Raw genomic sequence first — 21,883 nt, forward strand, 5'->3', positions numbered from 1 at the left:
TTCAACTCATTTGCTGCAGGAGAATTGTCATAAAGCTCCTTCAAGGGCTAAAAGCCTAACTGCACACAGACTTAGCCAGAACCTGTATTATCACATGTAACAAACACCTAAATGTTTCTAGCCCTGTTTCACTGCTGAAGGAGTAAGATACAAATCATTAAAACACTTAAAGGCTACCCTCAGGAAGATCAGAGGAATACAGCTCTAAGGAAAAAAGAGAAGAACTACTATAAATAGCATGTCTGGATATACTTAACCCTATTTTAATTTCACAATGCCTCAAGCGTTATTGAATGTCCTCAAGCAAAGCAGCCTAATATACAGAGAATACCCAGAGCACAACTGTTAAGAATTCCTTGCCAAAATAAAGGTATATGGAGAGAGGCTCCACATGACATATTCACAGTTTGTTCCTATTCCATATGTCAGTCTCTCTCCCAGAGACTTGGAAGAAGAGAGATGCTTCTTCCTTCCGGAGACAATGTGTTGCTGGGAAGGGCCATCAACAGGGCATATGCTGGGAACAAAAATGGCCATGACCAAGAAAGACAAAAATTCTGAACAAAATTAGGATGTAATTTGATAAAGGATACCTGCATAAAAACAAAGAGGAAGGCTGCTTATTAGACTGCAATCTACCTGGAAAGGAGATGATGGTCAACACAGATCAATAAATTTGACATGAAATCAGTGTATTGCTGATGCCACACAATGGGTAATTACCTTCACAGCAGCTTTCAGCCAAACTCAGACTACAGATTTGTTAGAAAAGGCTTCAGGATCAGCCACCCCTAAACAGCAATCACTCCAAACGGGTAATTACTGCTCAGCAGCCAGTAAGGAACCATGGCCATTTATCCTACTTGAATGTTTGTTTCCTTTGCATTGTTAACATTTCGAGCAATACTGAATGTAAGGTACAGTGATAGATATGCCAATGATTTACTGGAGGAAAGAGAGTTCTGCTGCTCACTGAAGAAATGTTGTTCACAGGACATAATTCCTAGTTTAAGGGAAAAACACATCAGTATTCAAGGAAGAGAAATAAGCATTAAGTTAATTAGGAAGAATTGCAAAACTGAGCTCTGAATAAAGGAGAGATAAAATGAGTTTTCGAGTGAGACAATAAATTTCTTCTAACACCCCAGAAGCCTTGAAACAAAGATCACATTCAAAAGCTACTACATTCCCCTCAAGAAAAATATTCAAGTGCATCCCCAGAAAAGCGTGCCTGATTATGCTATGATATTAAGATATTAAAAACAATATTTTCACTTCTAATTAACCATAATCTGTTTTAACCTATGGCCCAGCTAACCAGCACAGACTCTGCAGTGTTCACAAGTAAGAAAGGTACTTCCCCTCCCATTGCACAGGTCAGATTCTGGCCCTGCCAGAATTGGACAGAACCCAAGTGTACCCAGGGACTCACAGCAACTGAAGAGACTCTCTGACATAAAACAGGATGCCAGAATGCACACTTGCAGCTACTGGGGTCTGCCAGGGTCTAGGTTACATGCAGATCTCCTGTTGATCTCTTTATACTCCAGAGGTGTCCTTGCTTATTCCCCTCTGATGGGGAATAGGAAGAGAAGCAGGCCATGGGCTCTGAAACCTTTCCATTATTCCAAAGGTAGGTGCATGTGCAGAAGCAGGCAAGGGAAGTGTTATAACTCGTATCGAAAGGTGAGCATCTGAAAGTTATGGAAGTTGCATTAATCAAGAAATCAGACACTTTGTTCAGAATTCTTGAAATAAGATTTGATTCTAAATGCAAACGCATCACATTAAATAACATACTGTTTTTGATATATTTGCTTATGCTGTGTTTACATTTCAGTTCAATAGAAAGACTTCAGTCTGATTGCACAGATTCAGCTGATACTTGAGGCCAGCTGACATATGAGTTAGTAGAAACAGATTTAAGTGCTAATGTCCTTTTTACTGCTCTTTCCTAGAAATATAAAAATGGAAAAACAATACTAAACCAACAGTTTGGCTTCTGAAGCTTAAAAAGAACCCTCCATTCCTTCTCTTCTGTTATTTCACTTGTCCAGGAACTAGACAGAGAAAATACCAATTACTGTCAGAGAAGAATTAAAACCTCAGTTTTTCCTTATGCTCACTGCAAAATCCCAAAGATAAATACAAAATAGTGGAGTGGGGAAAAAGTTGAAAAAAAGTGATTTCTAACAAGTCTGCCTGTGGAAATAGAAAGAACTGAATATAATCTCACATTAAACTACTGCTGCTGAGAACTCCATTCAAGAAAAGCATTTGTAAATGCTAAGAAAATGACTAAGTAGATGACTTTAATCTCAATAACAGGTCAGAGTAGACGAAAGTGTATTAAGATGATTAAGTTTTCTCAGTAATAAAGAAATGAAACTTGAAAAGCAAAAATGTAAGTTACACTTCTGTAAGACTTAAGAGTAGTAAGTGAAATATTTTTAATTTTAGACAGATTCTTGCAAAACATCTCCCATTCTAGAAATAAACAGTTTAAATGGTAATACTTTAGGATGTGTTTTGGATCCCTAAGTAATATTTAAATCATAAAGGTTTTCCAAAGCCATCTTCTAAAGCTAATATATCAATAAAGATATTTTTTTCTCTTACATGACTAACATTAACAATGTAGAAAAACTCTTTCTCTAAATATTAAATCTTGCATTCTCTCCATTTGTCAGTTTATTTCCGCTATTCAGTATTGCATCTGTTTGAAATATAAAAGGAATGCACCTGGCAGCATCCAGGATACATACACTATAATGAATCACACATGCTTGTAAGTGTATGTTTCTATAGACGTCTCCTTGTCTGTGTGAGAAAACATTTCTGTTGTACTTTTATGAGGTCTTGGGCTATAAATTATTTGTGTATTGACTGAGTCTGGAGTGAATGTTTTCATCCATACTTATTTAAATTTTTCACCTAGTTTCCAAAGTTTAAAGAAAAAAAACAACAACAAAAAACCACTATGTAAGTGTGACTTACACAAAATCAATACTTTATTTTCTATCACTGTCCAAACAAAGGAGTAAATTATACATAAACCATACATCATCACCTGCAAACATTGGAGCCACTTTTTAATCAACATGGTCTCATCTTTGCTCTCCAACAGATAAAGGCTTTAACATGCTAGGCAGTGTATGTTTTTCCTTATGTCAAACTCAAAGCTTGCTGAAATCAAATGTTTGCTTTATGAGGGCTCCAGTACACTCAGACATATCAAAGAAACACATTTTTATGACACTGTACTTACCTACCTTCCTCATCTCTTTGCTCTTCCCTTCTCTCAGGGTCCTGCTTCTTTTTGAAATAACATCAAGACTGGACTGAAAGCAAATTAAATTTAAACACTAACACCTAAGTTAGAGACATATGCCCTTACAAACAACAAAACTCTTTGGTCTTTTTTTTTTTAGTATTACAATGTAAAAATCTAACAGATTCTCTCTGGCTGTAACAGAAACCAAATACTACTCCTCTAGCATTTTGCTTTAAAGAGTATTTTAAAAAATATGCAAATTCAAATAGGTTAATATCTGAGATTAACAGACTGTCCAAAGAACATGAAAGAAATACTAATACAAAGCAAATGAATATCAGAATCTGAGAGAAAAAGAGGTTGTACTTACTCCTCATTTCTGCATTGAATGCATGGCTGGTAAAGGACTTTAACAGCATTCCAGGTTCCCACTGGTCCAGAGCTACGTGTGAGGGTATCTCCAAACAGTGTAAAATCACTGTGGGAGGAAGAACTTTCTAAAGACTCTACCAGCAATGTGTCAGAATTTAAAAGCCATATCTATAAAAGAAAAAGAATTTACTTTACTGTAGATTACATACAATTCCATTTGTTACTTTACTCTGACCCTAAATCAGCTGATACTAAAGCCACATCCTTACAAAGTTTCTAACAAAGTATTAATAGATGTAAATTGACATTTTCTTATTCAGCACAGTCTGCACAGCTTCTAGTGAAGAAAAAAAGGGTAATACAACATTGATTTATCAGTCACTCTTAAGATCACTACTCTGAAGCTCTTTTTGTGCCTGTAGCACATTCCCTTTGGTAGGAACAAAAGAAATAGTCCCAAGTAATCTCCTTCAGTACCAGATAGATTATTTTTCCAATATCATACATTTTTAGGTATTAGTCAAGCATATGGTGTTCAGCAGCTCAGGGCTAAAGACAGGAAACTGAAAGACTGCCCACTGACGTGCCAAAAATTGAGGATTTTTAGAAGCAGCATGGTAGTTATGACTCTGTGGAGCTAATACATGCAAGGAAAAAGACAACAATTGACACGGTTTAAAAGGCACATTGGAATTTACAAACAGCTGCAGCAGACCCTCACTGGGAAAATAAATATCAAATTTCATAATGGGATTGGCATTCTTCAAAACTATTTGCTCACAGCAATTTGAGAGATATTTACTGGGGAGAGTTTTGAGAAATCTGAACTTTTTTGCATCCCATTATGGGTCTTATTTAATCTTTGTGTGATTTGGTATCAGTGTTCTGACTTGGATCCAGGGCTTTCCTGCTAGGCACCATACAAATAAGTCAGGCTTTTCCTTAATTCACAGCCTGAAGTAGTGAAGGGATGCAAGTTAACAATGGAAATCAATTTTTACAAATCTGGTGCCTGTATGAAATTTTTATATATGAAATATTTATCATAGAAAATGGGATTTATACAGTGTTGCTCACTAGAGAGCAATCTTCTGCTTCTCATGATCTAATCAGCTTCAAGTAATACAAGTTATATGATGTTAGGTAGCAGACACATGATATCCCCTGTGGAGGGAGAAAGCAGTCATTAACAGGACACATAGTATATGTTGCAATTGAATGTGACAGTCACAATTTATCAGAGCCCAAGGCCCAAAATATTACAGTGGAAGCTTCATAAAGAAGGAATGAGATATATTGATAAAGATATCTTGGGAGGAGATAGGAGGAGGAGAATCACTTTAGCATATGCACATGAATGATGACAAGCAACTGGACTTGGCTTTGCAAGTGGTTGCTCATCAGTTTTGCTCTGGTAACTCACTGTACACATTTATAGCCTAAACTGCAAAATATACCTCATTAGCTGGGACCATTACACAAGGTGCTTAGAGCCAGGTGCTGAAAGGGGTGTTGGAAGAAAATGGTGCAGAAACACAGGCCACTACCAACACAAACTGAACAGAGTTTCTTTCTTCGAAATTTCTAACAATTCAATGTGGAAGGAGCTTCCTGGGAAGCTTTTCAGAAGGGGAATATGCTTCAAACTAGACAAGGGAACAAGGTAGCAATAACTGTCTGCTCCTTTCAGAATCCTTCTGCAATCTGTTGCAGAGAAAGTATTTCCTTTGCAACACAGTCCATTTGAAAAGCACTTCTTTGTACACAAGTGCTACATGTGGTATCTTACAATCACGCTCTAGAACTTGTATGAACATCTTTGCCTCAACAGCAACACAACAGATCTGTATTAATAATTTCACACACAATATGGAGAAAACAAATGAATGCTTGGGGGTGGAAGGATTCCTGGCCATGAGCAAAATCAACTTCTGAAATACATTTACTTCTCTAAGTAGTATTTTCATTCTTTTCTTCATGTATGAATAATTTTTTGATCTTGTTTTCAATCTGAATGGACAATCGCTCACCCAGACTCAGTGTGTTGACTCTAAGAATTTTATGTGTGTATTTCTGACAACACAGTTTCGTATTTTGAGCTGTGCTTTCAACTATGTTACTCACAATGTGCAATCTTTCTTTCTACCTCTTTGTACATCAGAACTTGCACAACCAAATTCCTCCCACCTTAACTTCAGTAGGAACCTTTACAGAAAAATATATATATAAAGTGTAGAATTCATTCACGATGTCATTGATGACCTTTTCTGAAATGACAGAATCAGAAAAAAAAAAGTATTTGGGGGGTTGTTGGTTTTCATTATTTTCTTTTTGTTGAAAATCACTCTGTAAAGAGACTTAAAAAGTTCTTTGGAGAAAAGCTGCAACAAATCCACCCCAGTTATACTTCATGGGACTTGAGCCAAACAGCTGAAATACCACAATTTAGATTCCGTGATCAGTTTCCCTATATCTCAGCCTGAGTTTCCAGCATCCATTTGTGGACCAAAAAAAAAACAAAATAAACCAACCAAACAAAAAAACCCCACTTTTATTTTTCCTTGTTAGTTCTTTCTTAGTTATTGCAAACATTATCATTACTTTCACCATCACACAGGTAACTAATGCAAATGTCTTTCATTACAGCTATTTTGTTCACACCCTCAGAGTGTTCAGGTAAAGATGTGGTTTCCACATATTTCACAACAAATAAAGCTCTCTAAGAGAGCTGGGTAGCTAAGTCTCAGCAAGGTTCTCATTATCTCACTTCTTAACCACTGTAACATCCACTCCATCTCCAATCTTAACAAATGCAAATTGGTTCTGCTCATGCCCTTCAAGACAGGGACAATAATCAGACTGACAGGTCTCTCCCATTTTGTTACATATTAATTTTCTTGGGATATCTTCCCATTCCCTCTCCACTCACTCCTGAAATACAAGCTGCCTTACTTTCAAAATACTTTACAGTCTAATCCCACTCCAAAAGACATCTTTTCTTCAATACTGAAAGACAGGAGACAGTGTTCAAAGAATCTAAAACACTGCACACCTTTTAATTTTCACAGATGTAATCTTTTTTTATGAGGTTGATCCCCTTCATGAGATGAATTCCCTGTACCCATCCAGAGAACTACTTATTTACTGCTTTCAAACCTACACTTTCTTACAATGCAGAAAAAAACAGATTGAGATGCTGCTATGCTGACCAATAATGTACCATTTTGTTTGTATTCTCCTATCTCACGATCTGCTTGCTATCCTCTTAGATTATAAATCATGCAACTACAAGGCAGGCAACCCTTCAACAATGGAATAAAAAGAGAAGACAAGTGATTCACAAATGTGAAGAGGGCAGAGATATAGTTAGGACAAAATAGGACATCTGTATGTACCACCTTTTTCCTCTGAAACAAAGAAACTTTTTTTAATTGATATCCTTTAAAAATAATTTAGAAACCCCAACATTAGTATACAGGTTAAACAACAGAGTATGTGTAACTTAAAAATTGAAACTCATGATACGTGTAAATAACATAATTGGTAATGTTAAGTGATACATACAGAGGAAATGAGGAAAATAAGTACACATATTATTTGTGGTTTAAAAAAAAATTAAAATACTTGTGAGAAACCTTAGCCCTAATTATCACATACACAGTTCTAAGCTGTGTGTATTCAGTAGGTAAGCACAAACACTGTGAACTAGAATCTTTGGCTCACTATCAAAACAAACAAGTGGGACAGCTGATTCATGATACATCAGTGATGGACTACTTGTGTAACTTGGCTGTGTGCTCACAGAGCTTACATTGTACTTGTGTCCACAAGGCTTCTGAGCCCTAACCCATGATTCCAGAACAGCTGTTGATGTGTATATCAACACAGGTTCTATAGCCAGGATCTCACCCTGGACAGGAGTAAGGACTTTCTGATCTTAAATACTAAAAACACCTACAAAAAACTAACAACTAACCAATATAAATCAGAAGCCAGTCCCTGTCTAATTCAACCTGCTCCTCTAAGAAATACATTGGCCAAAATACAGCTCAGAGTTAAGAGTAATGGCAATCTACTAAATAAAGTGATTTTTCTGTTAAAAAATAACAGAAAAAAACAGTTATTACAGCTTGTTGTATCTGAGCTACTAGACTTAAGCACCATAATTTTACATAACTTGGGAACAGATAAGTTACAATGGAAAATTCACAATGATGTTTAATGACTCCTCAATTAGATAATTATTTAGATAATATAATTATGAAACTTTCATTTTATCATCACAGAAGAGATATTTCTCAATGGTAGTACAAATGTTGTCAAGCCACTAAAATTTATTTAAAAGCAACAGATATACACTTTCCTCATCATCTGGATGTTCCAAAATCATAGAACTTGGACAATGTACATATAAAACAGTTTCTATAACTACATTGCCTCAAGAACTTTCTTTCTGTATTTATAAGTTTATCCAAGGCATGTATCTCTAATTGTGTATTTCTTTTTGTCTATGAATTATTTCTACAAACTGCAAAAATACAAATTCTATACCTATATATAGCTCAGAAATAAAAGAAAACATCCCTGGTTATAGTAAGTGAACAGTATTAAGGTAACACTCATCCATCTTAAAAGTTTGAGGAATCTAGCTGTCATCATCTAAATGCCAAGCTTAACCAAGTTTAACAGCATTAAAACATAAAGTATAATAGGCAATTTTATTTTTGTTCATACTTCACTTCGCAATGCAATGTACTGACTACATTAATAGTCCCTGCTGACTTGAGACAATGCTTGTGAAAGATGCTATACAATTTGATTCACTTGTGGTGATTAAAGAAAAGAAGCACTAGAGCAAGAAGGTGAAACATACATTAAAAATTAAAACTTAAGCTTTCCATATTTTCTGGATACAAAATAGTGTTATTTCCGTGCTACTTATGGTGCATCTGTAGTACTTCCATTACTGTATCAGGAAAATTTCTGCATGCACATCTAATAAGATTAAAAACTCAGGGATATTTTTATTTGAACAGATGTACTTCAGAACCACTTCAAGAAGTTGAATTTGTTAATTTTTAAAATATAGAATAATGAACAGCAAAAATAATATGTTTTAGAAACTGGGATACATGGGGTAATCTTCTTCAGCAAGATGAAGACTTAAAAACTTACCAGAATATAGGTTTTTCCATTATCTCCTTTTATGGTGAATCTATATGTGCTTTTAGCAGAGGATAATTCCAAAAGACACTGAGCAACTATGCTCTGTACAAATTGAGACCTGTTTAAGAATTAACCATGTATTATATGTTTTCATAACAACTACGCAGTCATTCGTATCTATGCACTACACATAAATGAATAACTCATACTTCAATTCCACTACATTCTACAATCACATTTTACTGAAAGATAGGGCTTCTTTATCTTCCTCTCACTCAAAACTAGAGAACTTTTTATTTCCTGCAATAGAAATTTTTTAATAGATCAGGATTCAAAATTGCTTCACATGCTTTATTTTGGCTGACATCAATTGCCAAATGCTGAATAGAAGCTTTTCCCCATTATATTTTACACATATGAACACAAAGTTCAGAATTATGCATATATTTCAAATATAATTCCCAAAAAGAAAGAACTAATCATTAAATTATTAAACCATTGTACACAATACCAGGTAGCTAGATCAAGTTCTGTTTCATCTTAGTCTTAAATTCAAACTGAATTACTTGAAAATTCAAAAGTCTCACTCCCAATTAAACATTTCAAGATTTACTTAATTCAACTTTATATGACATAAACTTCTCTTTCCATAATTGGTCACCAGACTAACTGTGGAAATTTAAACAGTTCAAAATAAGAAAAGCATTTTATTTTGGCTTATCACCTGAATAGCGAGACACTGTGACAAATTATACACAATCTCCTGCATCACACACGAAGATGAGCAAACAAAACTGTACATGAGTGAATTCAGGCTACTTTGCCTTTACAATGCTTAATTCTGTGATGATTATATAAAATTGCACTCTATTACTATATGTAATTATTCAAGAAACTACAACATCAGAGCATTTCTAGCATCCTTTCTAAAACATATACTTGAGCAAATGATCTGATTATTTTGTTACCTTGGTGTTGGACTGAAATCTCCCTCGGTTGGTTGAATAATCACCTCAGTGACATAATATTTAATGGTATCTAAAATGACAAAAACATTTTTCAACTATAATAGAATAACCAACTTATTAAGATTAGACTGTAAGTCACCATATCACTAAACTAATTAAACATTTGTTCAGTACTGAATTAAGAGGTGCAGCAGACAATCATATTTTGCTTGGGTATGTAGGAGTAGAAGCAACCATAACAAAAAACCTACACTGCCTGAAGAAAACTGCTCCAAGATAATTACAAGATCAGCAATTTCTCATTCATATTGATCTTTGTTTAATGCTGGGAACAATCATCTTGAAACTAAGAGAGCAAGAGCTCAAGCCAAACCTTAAAGATGAATTGAAAGAACTTTCCTAAAGCACTGAGATCAGCATAACTTACATAAGTATTTTAGTACCCTCTGCTGCTTAGTAATGCTGCAGTGAATCACTAGAGACAGTTTTAATAACAGCTCACACAGGGGAATAATTTTCTTCTTTGCTCAAAGAGCAGAATGGAACATCTTTCCTAAAATCACATTCACTCAGTGTTACCACTGCACACATTCTAAGTTTCAATGTAGCTGTTCACCAAAAACTCCACTAAGACAGCTTTTAACACTAAATGGAAGTGTTTGAGAACATAATTTAATCTCCATCAATGAAATCAGGTCAAAGATGATCATATTGAAGATCTGGGTCTATACAGCCCAACCAGAGGGTCAGAAAACAGGTTAAGCCTCAGCATGTGAACAACTGGAAGATTTGTTTGGTCCACAAGTTTTAAGGATGGAAGGGTTTTATCTGATCTCTGTCCACACATACCATTAAAACTGGATGAAAGCAAACATTTCAGGAAAACAATCTGTTTCAAACCCTCCAAAGGCTTGGTAATCCCACCCCTTCACCAGGTAAACACTAAACTTTTTAAATTATATTCACTGTTAGGAAATTATATTTTACCTCTAATTTTAATTATGTCTGCTCAATGCTGTGAGAGTTCTTGGAGATAGGAAGAAAAGACAGTTCAGTCTCTCTGGTTCCTCAGCCATTACCCTGAGTAAGGAATTGGTGCTACTGCTACAAGGATATTGGGAATTTGGGAGATATTTGCTTGGTGTGATTTCCCAAGAAAAAAATCATACAAGTATATGTGGATAGAGTTGGGGGAAGGGGGGAATCTCAAAGCTGAATCTGTTCTCCACAGTATATCTCTCTAATCCTGCTTTATCTGCAAGACACTGATACCTGCTCATGAGGAAGCACCAAAGCATGATAGTCAAGTTTGCTCTCAAGTCTCTTTTCACAGAGATGGGTCTGCCTACACTTACACTGTACAACTCTTTTGTTATCTGAACTCTACTGAAATTTCCTGCACCACTGAAGAAACATGGTCAAAATGATGGATATCCTTATCTAACTTCAGTCATGTGCAGAGTCCATACCAAATCCCTGCATATCTATAGTGTTTGCCTTTCCCCATTCCCACTGATCTATTACTCATGACCTTGTTATTCATGCTCTTTTCCCAGCACTCCTTTCCTAAAGTCACATCTTGCTTTGTGGACTTTCAAACATTGTACCTTAAATTTGGTTTCATTAAAGCCTGTATTGTTCAGATCCCTGTACAGGACAATCAGAACATTCTGTAACAGAAGACAGAGAAGACTTTCTGTCTTGTCTCACCTTTTGGCATTTATTAAACAGGTTTTGCATTTTCTGAGAAGTTTTTATATTCACCAGATCTCTGAACTGAGGCAGGTTCACACCAACTGATGCAGTGGAAGAGAGGGAAAATGGGAGAATGAAAGAATGAATCCTGCTAATAAAGTCTTATCATTGCTTCTCTTCCAAGAGTAGCTGAATTTTAAAGACAACCAGACACTCATCTTTACACCACTTCAGGTAAACCCTGCTGATCCAATGTAATTACAGCCTTTAAACCAATAATCCCATCAGCTCATCATTGAGTGAGGATGAGACACAACCTGCTTCTTTGAAAAGGCTTCCTTCCCACAAAACCAGGTTGACTGTTAGCAGTCTTCAGCTTCTAGTTGTGTTGATCAAGTTCTGAATTTACCTCTCACTTCTTCTGTAGAACTGACAAGAAAACAAGCAGCCTGTAATTCATTTTTCCTGGGATTCCTAGTAAACTGGAATCATGCACTGAGCGTTCCAAAGGTTTGGAATTAGCCAAATATGCCACAAAAACAAGGATAATGAAAATTCCTGCTGAAAGTCACTTTCAAGGTCTAACACTGGAAGCACCAACCTCATCTGTTCCAGGAGGGAATGAGACAAACACACAGGAATCATCACTGCACCTTATTGATAAACTACTTTCCTTCAGTGTTTTTAACCACCAATGTTCAACGGCTGATGCAGTCAAGTCTAGTTCTGTTTTGACATCTCATACCTGATGAAACTGTTTCTCCCAGGATTGCCTTGCAGCGCTTACAAATTACTCGGGCATTTTCTTTTGACTTCTGTAGGACAAAAAATAACGTTTAAATGTCATTCAGATATTCTGAGAAAAGCATGCGTAGCTGTAACATAATTTAGAGAGCAGATAGAAAACTTTTTATTTATTTCTGTCCTGTTTATGTTTACATGCACACATATTTGCCTTCATTTCCTCAGCTTTCTACACCTCGACTTGCTTGCAAGTTCCATAGTAATTTTAAAATCTGGCAATATATCCACATGGCACAATCGGTAATGGCTAACAGGAGAATTTTACCATATTGAGTGACTGGATGATAAAATGATAAGCTAAATTCGATTGTGCTAAGGGCAAAATAATGCATCTGAAATTAAGCACTCCATAATATATACATAAAATAGTATGGTGCAATGTGACTACCATTGCACAGTAACAAGTTCTAGCCACTGTGGACAGTTTTATTGGAGTTGAATACCAGTTCAATGCTCAGCAGAGTACAGAATATGTCTGCAGACTATTTTGAGTTACTAGGAAACAGCTGAAGTACACAACACAGCACAATATTCCAGAAAGATGAGTGGATTCTGTTCTTAAACAACCCTTTTCCTCTCCACTCAAACAAATACAGAAAAGGTATTGACAAAGAATAACTGTCAGAAGTGCAAAACAGTATCCATATGTGGCATGAAAATGCACATAATAGGAAAACATATGGAAGACAGAAAACTGAGGGGTATCATTGAGATACCTAAAATCACAAATGTTTAGGAAAAGCTGAACAGAAAAAATCCAAACATACGCCCTCATAGCTCATGCTATAAAATTGCAACCCTGTTTGAATTTAAAAAAAAAAGGAAGGTATTTGTCACATGATGAATAATATAGTTTGGTACTCACTATAGGAAAGCATTTAAAAGTATACAAGTTCAAAAACTCTTCGTAAATTCAGAGGAAGTAATGTCATCAAGGGCTTATTAAAAATAAGAAATTTGGATAACAATATCTAGTTCATGGAGTCTCTACACTGTCCAAAACATCACTGAATATTTGCCTTTGCTTCATGCATCTATTACTGCCCTTTGAAAAAGATCTCATTTCTAGATGAAATCTACCTTATTAGAATCCTACTAATTACAGTGCTAATATTTAAATTCAGTGCATCAAACAAGTACAATTCTTACTTTAACCCAAAGTCTAAGCTTCAGAACTGGTCCTGTGTGGGCTTATTAACCTGTGTGCAGCACATTAGAGATCTGGTCTGAAAGCAGGACATATATATGTGTGTGTATATATATGTACACACACATAACCTAAACAATGGTCAAAAAGAAAATCAAACTAGAAACCTGAGAGCTGACTATATTTCAAGTACAGTCCCCTTGTTATGGAGATCAGGAAAATTATCTGGTTCATATACATGCAGTTATCCTCTTTCCCAATTCCTACCTTGCTAGTCCTCTCAAACACATGCAATGAAATTACTTGCTCAGTGTGAAAAGCAAGAATAAAAAGACAAGGTTTTGCATAAGCCAGTGTTTCAGACTGGTACAAATACTGCAGAGTACAAGTACAGAATACACAGTACTTCCTTGAAAGCTAAAACTTGAGTATTTTTTTCTGACTACATTTACAGGTGCTGGCTGAGAACTGTGCCTAAAAAATAACACTAACTCATTGTATCATGCTTCAATGGAAAAAGGGATAGTTTTAGCTCAACTAATTAAATCAATTTATCTATTTGACAACTTGCAGCTGCTGGCAATCTGCAGCTGCAGGTGGATCACAAGCCTAATAGTTTCTGTTTCTATTCCTAAGGATCCCTGATATGGTGTCAGGAAAAATATTTTTCCCAAGAGATACCATTAAGATGCTGCAAGAGCATATGACATTTAAGAACTATGTTACACTGGAAGACTAATAGATGTGAAAAATATGTTTGCAATGGACGGATGTTGTCTTGGTCCCACTGGAGTCTGGAAAAGATTGTTTAAGCATCTCTGGTACATTCCTGCTACTATTTTGGTCATAGGCAAACACTTTCCAAAGAACTGCAATGCAATTAAAAAGGAGCTTTCATACTGGGGCAGACTGCAACAATATTCTCTAAAATGAGAACATTTATGCCAATAGCAATCTGTCTTGCCTGTAACTTTCTATTACTCATATTATGGAAGAATTTTCTGCTTCAGTATGAGGGGGATTTTTCCTTATTAGCCTAGCTTCTCCTGGATCTAGGAGTTGTGCTCATTTGCTTGGCAACCAAGTGATGCTGGAAATAAAAAACCACAGAAATGAGAATTCTTTGCAAGTGTGAAAGATGTAGAAAAAGAGATTGGACACAAGCAAGGAAGAAATTCTCAACTTCAATGCAAGTATAAGGAAGCAAACATGAAAATTCATCACACTAAACTATTGTATGCCTCTGACATAAAACAGCCTCCTCCCTCATTCAAAAGTTCTGCTGTTATCCTGGTTCGACCCATATCTCTATAAAATCAGTGTTCCACATCCTTTTATTACTGCCTTCTAATCTATTTATTTCTGCCTTCAAATCAATCATTTTCTCACAAACATTCTCTTTGATGAAGAAGTGTGCAATACGAACTCCATGTGCCTTTGCCTCTTCCCATATTTATTCCTGGTGTTCTAAGATCTCTTTTAAGCCTACTGAAAAGCAAGAATTCATTTTGGCAACCTCTGGCAGAAAGCAGTGTCCTCTTGGAAATCTGGTATCATCTACTCCACCTCCTTCTTAAGGAAACAGAAGAAAGAACTCCATTGTCACAGAGTTAACCCAAATTAATCTGCTTCTGCCATGCTGATACCCTTACAGTGTATCAGTCCTTATTTTCCTCTCTGCATATTTTGTTTTTCAAAGAACAATGGAACAAGAAGCCCAAGGGACCACAGCTGCAAGTCTTGCAGATAGGGACCACAGGACAGAACTGCTCCCCATACAGAGGGATCTCTTGGAGCATTGCACCAGCAACCATGGAACTGTAAGAAGCCTAGTGACTCTTACTGGGGATAATACATATCACTATAAGCAGCAGGGAGAAATCAGGGTGTCTGGTTTCAAGTGATTACATGTTTCATGCTGGAAATCTCTACAGAATAAGCCTTCAATTGTTACAGGCACAAATCACCAAGGCAGCAATGTAGACAGTTTAATACTTGGTATTGGAAGAAAATACAGCATATGTAGGCCCAACCTTCATCAGTACAAACGCAGACAAGCAATAGATTAACAGAAAAGGCTTCATGCAAATGTAGGCTTTGGTGAACTGAGTTCCTGAATGTTCTTCTGGCAGAAGAAAAGATTGTTGCCTGAACTTTTATACAAGTGCTAGATGTCCAAAAGTAAATCACTGAACTTTCTTCATGGGTTTTATCCCTCCACTGAAACATAAGCCCCCCCAAAAATGTTTATTTCCCCTGGGCAACAACAAATTTTGATTTTTCTAAGCCAAATGACAGCCTTCTTCCTGAAACACCTCAGAAATATCAACATGAAGAGCTATGATATGGGATGGCAGGTTCCTTTCACTAGACAGAGCAGTCAAACAAACTCCATTTCCTTACTATGCTTTAAGAACCTAAGACAGCCAAATCTAAATGCAAAGCACACATTCTAATATTTCCAAGTCTTTTTAAAACTAAAAAAAAAAGAAAAGAAAAGGAGACAAAAAACCCCACACTTCTCTTTAATCATAGCTATGATTATGCCTCAAGTCATGGTGTAAGAAAAAATAATTGTTACTTCAATTTCCACCTCATTCTTTGCTTCACTCCCTTTTAACAAACACCTAACCCATCACAGTTATTATCTTAAAAAATACTGATGTCCTTCACTCATGATAATTTTGGGGGAAAATATCTGGGTTCAGAACTACATAATAACGTAGCTTCTATAGTAGTACTATAGAACTATAGAGTACTTTATATTGCTAAGTTCTACTTGCACACTGAGGTCAATATCAAGACTGTCATGTGAGCTTTAGAACATGTAAAATCCTGGACTATTTTCTGACTTCTGTATAGCTGAATGTCAAGAATTCCTTATGACCTTCAAAACAGTTCTGTAATACACACAAATTAAATAAACTAGTAACAAAAAAAAAATACTTTACAATGAAAACATCCAAACTTCACCTAATAACTATTTGAAGAAAATACTTTACCAAGTTGGAGCCACTCTGCGAAACATGGCGTCCAGCCTCTGAGCAGCACATGGGAGATTCAGGCACATGTGATTCATTTCCTGAATTCAACAGGAAAAATGTGTCTCCGACAAAACAGTCTCCATGCTGAGGGTGCAAAGTGCTTTTGGCAAAGGGGTCAGGGTGACAACACCACTCTTCAACTAAATCACTCCAGTCTTCACTTGGTAGAGGAAGAACTCTGAGAAATTTCCTTAGAGGGAAGAAGAGACAAATATTTCAATATGTTAGAATTCTAAGACACTTAAAGAGAGTTTACGCTTCCTACAATCAGTGGGGGAAGAATGGCATTTTCTCAAAAGGAAGTGCTTGACTCTCTTTCCAGCCAAAGGCACATTCTTGGGGTGAATTGTGAGAAAGCAATGTCTGAGTTTCCTGTCAAGTCTGTGATTAAGCATTTCCCAAGGGTGAATCTCCAACAACTATAAGGCAGAATTTGACATAGTCCTCTCTTGAAATGAATCAGATGGCAAAAATAAAACAGTTCTACCCAGTCATGAAAAGTATGACAATGAGCACTTGCAATTATATTTGTTATTACTTCTTATAAAGTTCCCTTGCACCAAATGCTGATATAAAACAAACAAAAACATAGTCATGCCACAGCAAGATTCAGCATGTTCTTTGTTTCAGATATCAGGCTTGAAAATGCTAAAATCTGAAAAAAATACCACAGTACATTTTCATTAAAAAACCCAAATGAACAAAATACCAAACAAAGGATAATTCAATCTTAATTTAGATTCAGATACGCAGATCCAACTTTCAGAAGTCATCTATAAAAAGGCAAATCCCTCTCTCCTGGATAGCTATATGGACCAAGGATACTGCTTCTGGAAATTCTACTTTGTTTTCATTATCAGTTGTACTGGGTTGGCATTTTCTGCTCTCTGCCTAGTTTCCTTGAATGCATTCCATTTGTCACTCCATTTCTTCAGCTGTTGCCTGAAACCTTCACCAGAGTTTCTTGATTCTACTCCTTACTTAAAACTTGCAAATACAACTTTTCTTATGGTGCTACTTTGCAAATGAAAACACAGCTGCTAATCCAACAGTTAGGCATCCTCCCTTTCCTGCAGCTCCCAGACTAACATTTTCTGAAGATGTCAGTTGTTGCCACTGTAGCTTCTTGGTCCTTTTGAATTGTTCGGCAGGTGAAAGAAAAATGTTTTATTAAAAAAATCCTTTTTTTCTAGATAGACAATACATTTTAAACTCTGCTTGCTCCACCTGCAGATGGAAGTTGGAATAACTCATCCTCTGATGCGGCTTTACCAAAACTAAGTAAGATAACCTCTCAGCACTACCATATCTGTCTTCGTTTACTGTGGTCTTTATATACTGCTTCAGATGCTACTCAATTCAGCCAGTGACAGTTTAGTTCTGATGTTGGCCTAATAACTGATTTCTTCATCAGCCTTTACAATTAGTTCCAGTGCCTGGACTCACACAGCAAAAGAAATGTCTTCCTGTGTTGCTTTCTACAAAAAAAGTAATAAAAAGCTGGTATTGCTCAGCAGTGTTCCTACAAGGAGAAAAATAAGACAGATATTACCTTAAGCTACAGACTCATGCTGCCCTGTTTCATTACATCAACCTTTCTTTACTCTCACAGTCTACAGCATAAAGATCTTTACTTCTTTTCCAACAAAATAAGTTTTTCCAACCAGTAGGAATTTCCTAAACAAACTCCTCCTAACTCTGAGCTGTACAGAAAATATACCATTTCCACTGTATTTTAGGCTTTTGCCACTCATAGGTGGGAAGCCATATCCTGGGTCATCAGAACTGAAAAAATGGAACACTTATAAAAATGGAGCCCTACTAGAAAGATAAACAAAAAAAAACAAATTGAGGTTTACTATGTACTGACTAAATTGAGGCTACTAAATAATATGATAAAACCTAGAAAACAGGGTGACTTATCTGTCCAAACTTGCTCCTAATAAAAATCGAGTTTCTACTTGAAGATAGCCACCTAGGCTGCCTTCACAGTCAGAGAGCAACAAACAGTTCTTATGTTGGGACTTTTAGGAGTAGCTTTCTCCTGGAAGTGTCTAATCTAGCCAGGCTGAATCTCCTGTTGTAGATAGTTCTCAGATTCCAACCAGGAAAGTAGATAATTAATCTACTTTTTAAAAGTTTGAAGTTAAGCACTACTCTACAAGAGCCCTGCCATAAGGATATGTCTTAAATGATCTTCCAGGCTAAGGTAAGTATTTGACCATAGAGACCCTTGTAAGACTGGATTAAGAAAAGTAACCCCAAAATGTCATTATTAACTAATACTCAATAATTCTGTCTACTGAAAATACTAAAAACTGGAAGTAAAAGGGACTTCAGACGTTTAAACATATAATTGTTCGGTTCCATCAGAGAAAAAGAAAAACAACTGCATTTCTTTAATTGGAGTCTCCCTTATTTACCTGTTAAAAAATCTTGGGAGAGCCCAGCCTGACACTTAACTGTCAGGCTTAACACTACTTATGTAGGCAAAGTGTAATTCGATTTCCCCTGCCATGAGTTTTTCAGTGGAATATTTGTGCAGTACCAATTATTATCACAGACTATCCTGAGCTGCAAAGAAGCCACAAGGATCATTGCATCCAACTCTGGGCCCTGCACAGGACAACCTCAAGGTTCATAACACAACCAGATGCTTCTTGAAATCATGCAGGTTTGGTGCTGTGACCACTCCCCTGCATTGCATTTGCATGGCAAGGTTTTAGTAGTAGGGAACTTCCACGGATAGATTATGTGAGCAGCTGCCAGAAGCTTCCCTCATGTCTGATGGGGTCAATGCTCCAAGACAGACCCACCCCTGGCCAAGGATAAGGCCATCAGCAGTGGTACTGCCTCTCTGAAAATGTATTTAATAAAGCAGGAAAGAACATCTTGCAGTCTGAAGCGTAAGAAAATCTGAGAGCAACTGCTCTGCAGACACCAAGAACAGTGAAGAAGGAGGGGAGAAGGTACTCCAGGCACTGGAGCAGTTTTCCCTGAAGCCCATGAGGAAGATAATGGTGAAGCAAGCTGTCCTGCTGCAGCCCATGAAGGTCCACAGTGCAGTAGATGGATGCCCTCCATGGAGGACCCCACACCAGAGCAGACAATGCCCAAAAGAGGCTATGGCTTCATGGGAAGTCTGGCAGAATCCATGGAACCATGGAGAGAAAGAGAAGCCCACACTGGAACAGGCTTGCTGGCAGGACTTATGACTCCTTTTGTTATTTTTTGTCCCTCCTGTCCAGCTGATGAGGGGACTGATACAGCAGCTTTGGTGGGCACCTGGCATCCACATATCATAAGCCTTTAAGAATTTCTTCATGACAGAAATGAAGTCTTAAATTATTATTTTTTATATGAGGTATGATTAGCCCAACTGCAGGAAGAGAAAGAAAAATATAAAGTATCCCTAATTTTTTGCAGCTCTTGCACAATGGAAGAAAAAAAAAAAACTAATAATTTCCTCTAATGTGGATAATGTAAGGGCGATGGAAAAGAATCAAAGAGCATAACCCTGACCTCTGAAGAGCTATCAGATTTATGGAAGGAAGCAGACTGAGACAGAGGATTTCAGAAAATGTATAGAGTCAATTTTTGTGCACCAAGGAAGGATTACTTACATTTAAACTATTCCTAGTACATTTCCTAATCTAACCTTTAAAAGGAAGGCTTCCTATGAAGTCTCTAACAGTAAAAAAATAAGCTTTAGGAAAGGTTTGGGGTGATTTGTTGGTTTGTGGATTTTTTTTTTTCATTTCACCACAGATTCCTCTTGCTTCAACTGAAGATTACTGCCACCTTTTCAGCAACTTCCTATATATTGGAAGAATCTTATGTCTTCTCCACAACCTTATCTAAACTAAATCCCATTTATTTCAATTTCTTCTTAACTGTATTATTTTCTAGATCTTGGGTTTTTCTTATTACAGACCCTTTCCTAGTAATTCAGACTTCAATATTCTCTCTTTCACACAGTTCTGCAATTTCCCTTCAATCCTTCCAGCTCTGCTGTCACTGTCATATTTAACTCTTCCTGAAGAGAGGAACACATGAATTCTGTAGCCAGTTCTGACTATGCTACTCTCTTCCTTTTAGAAATGCTGGAACAGAATGTGTTGGATACACTGTCAGCTCTGCTTTTCTACTCTTGTCTTAGGTTTTTTTAGTGGCAACATTCAAGGGGCTCAGAGGCTCCCTGCGAGGAGAAATGCCAAGTAAAAAGCATGGACATGTATTCTTTTTCCTTTCTCAAAAATTATGCTTATGTCACATTACAGGATACAGAATCCAAAGATTTAAACTAAATGCATATGAATTTGATGTGCTGAAATTCAGGAAAATTCCCACTCAGAGATGCAAATATAAAAGTGCAATATGTTTTGAAAGTAAATGTCACTGACCAGAAATTAGAACTTCCACTATGTTACAAATGCATCAAAACAAAGAGTTATTACTACATTTTCTAATGAGACATTTCAGAAGAGAAAGTTAAGAAATCCTCATTCAGTTACATTCAGCTAGCCATAAAGCCATACCTATGACAAGAAAGTAACAGAAATTTAGAGATTGAAACACATTTGTATTATTGTTTCGAGTGTTAGGAGCCACACATCATAAAAGGCTGAAAGTACACCTCTAACAATTCTTATCTATTCAGCTGAAGCTGTCAAAATTGTTCATCAGAAGAGCCAGATAATGCAGCACCTTTTTATTAAAATTCTCATTCACTCTGCAGACTTTGTAAAGAACAGAGATAAGGCCTAGGCACACAGCTAAGACACAGTTACTGTGTTTCCCAAATTCAGCATGCCTGAACTATGTGGAGGCAGGCTTTGCTGAAAAGATAAAAGGAAGCTGTGGTCAATATCCCCATTCTGAGCAGCCACTCTATAATTACAGCATGATTACTGAAGGAAATTTATAAGAGACTGAAAAGAACTGAAAAGGATACCTGAAGTGCAGAAGAAGAAAGAAATCAAGGAATAAATGAATAAACAGCTAAAAACTGCTTCAGGTAATTTTGGTTTTTGTCATCTGCAGTGCTTCAAATGTGTTCTTGTCTACCAGTTTCAAAAGAAATACATTTTAGCTGTCTCCAAGTGCACAAAAAAGCAGGAATAACAATCACTATAGCATTTGTTGCTATAAATACAAGACACTGCAGTACTCACCGGTCTTTCACCACGATGTCACCACAGGACTGACAGTAAAAGATATAATTCTTGTTGGGTTTCAGGCTTTCCCTCAAGGTAAAAACCACATCTATAGATGGAAGGAAACTAATTAATCTTCAAATCTGTGTAAAATTTTCAGTCACTTGTATAAAAAAATCTTGCCAAATACCTCAAATGAAAAAGGATAAATCTAATAGACAAAGAAAAGGGTTGACATTTTAAACACAACAGCAATT

At 36.5% G+C, this 21,883-nt stretch overlaps 1 protein-coding gene across 3 annotated transcripts in view; it reads right to left on the reverse strand.

Annotated features, from left to right (window-relative positions):
* UBE3D (ubiquitin protein ligase E3D) overlaps nt 1–21,883 on the reverse strand; it is a 91,686-nt gene that overhangs the window by 67,399 nt on the left and 2,404 nt on the right. For all 3 annotated transcript variants that reach the window (XM_062488609.1, XM_062488610.1, XM_062488612.1), the window contains exons 3-8: nt 21,645–21,735; nt 16,429–16,660; nt 12,221–12,290; nt 9,781–9,850; nt 8,822–8,930; nt 3,645–3,814 (exon numbers count right to left, since the gene is read on the reverse strand). In XM_062488609.1, the coding sequence (XP_062344593.1) occupies nt 3,645–3,814; nt 8,822–8,930; nt 9,781–9,850; nt 12,221–12,290; nt 16,429–16,660; nt 21,645–21,735 (742 nt within the window). The remainder of the gene's footprint in view (nt 1–3,644; nt 3,815–8,821; nt 8,931–9,780; nt 9,851–12,220; nt 12,291–16,428; nt 16,661–21,644; nt 21,736–21,883) is intronic.

Source organism: Cinclus cinclus, chromosome 3, assembly GCF_963662255.1.
Source record: "Cinclus cinclus chromosome 3, bCinCin1.1, whole genome shotgun sequence".
Classification (NCBI taxonomy): domain Eukaryota; kingdom Metazoa; phylum Chordata; class Aves; order Passeriformes; family Cinclidae; genus Cinclus; species Cinclus cinclus.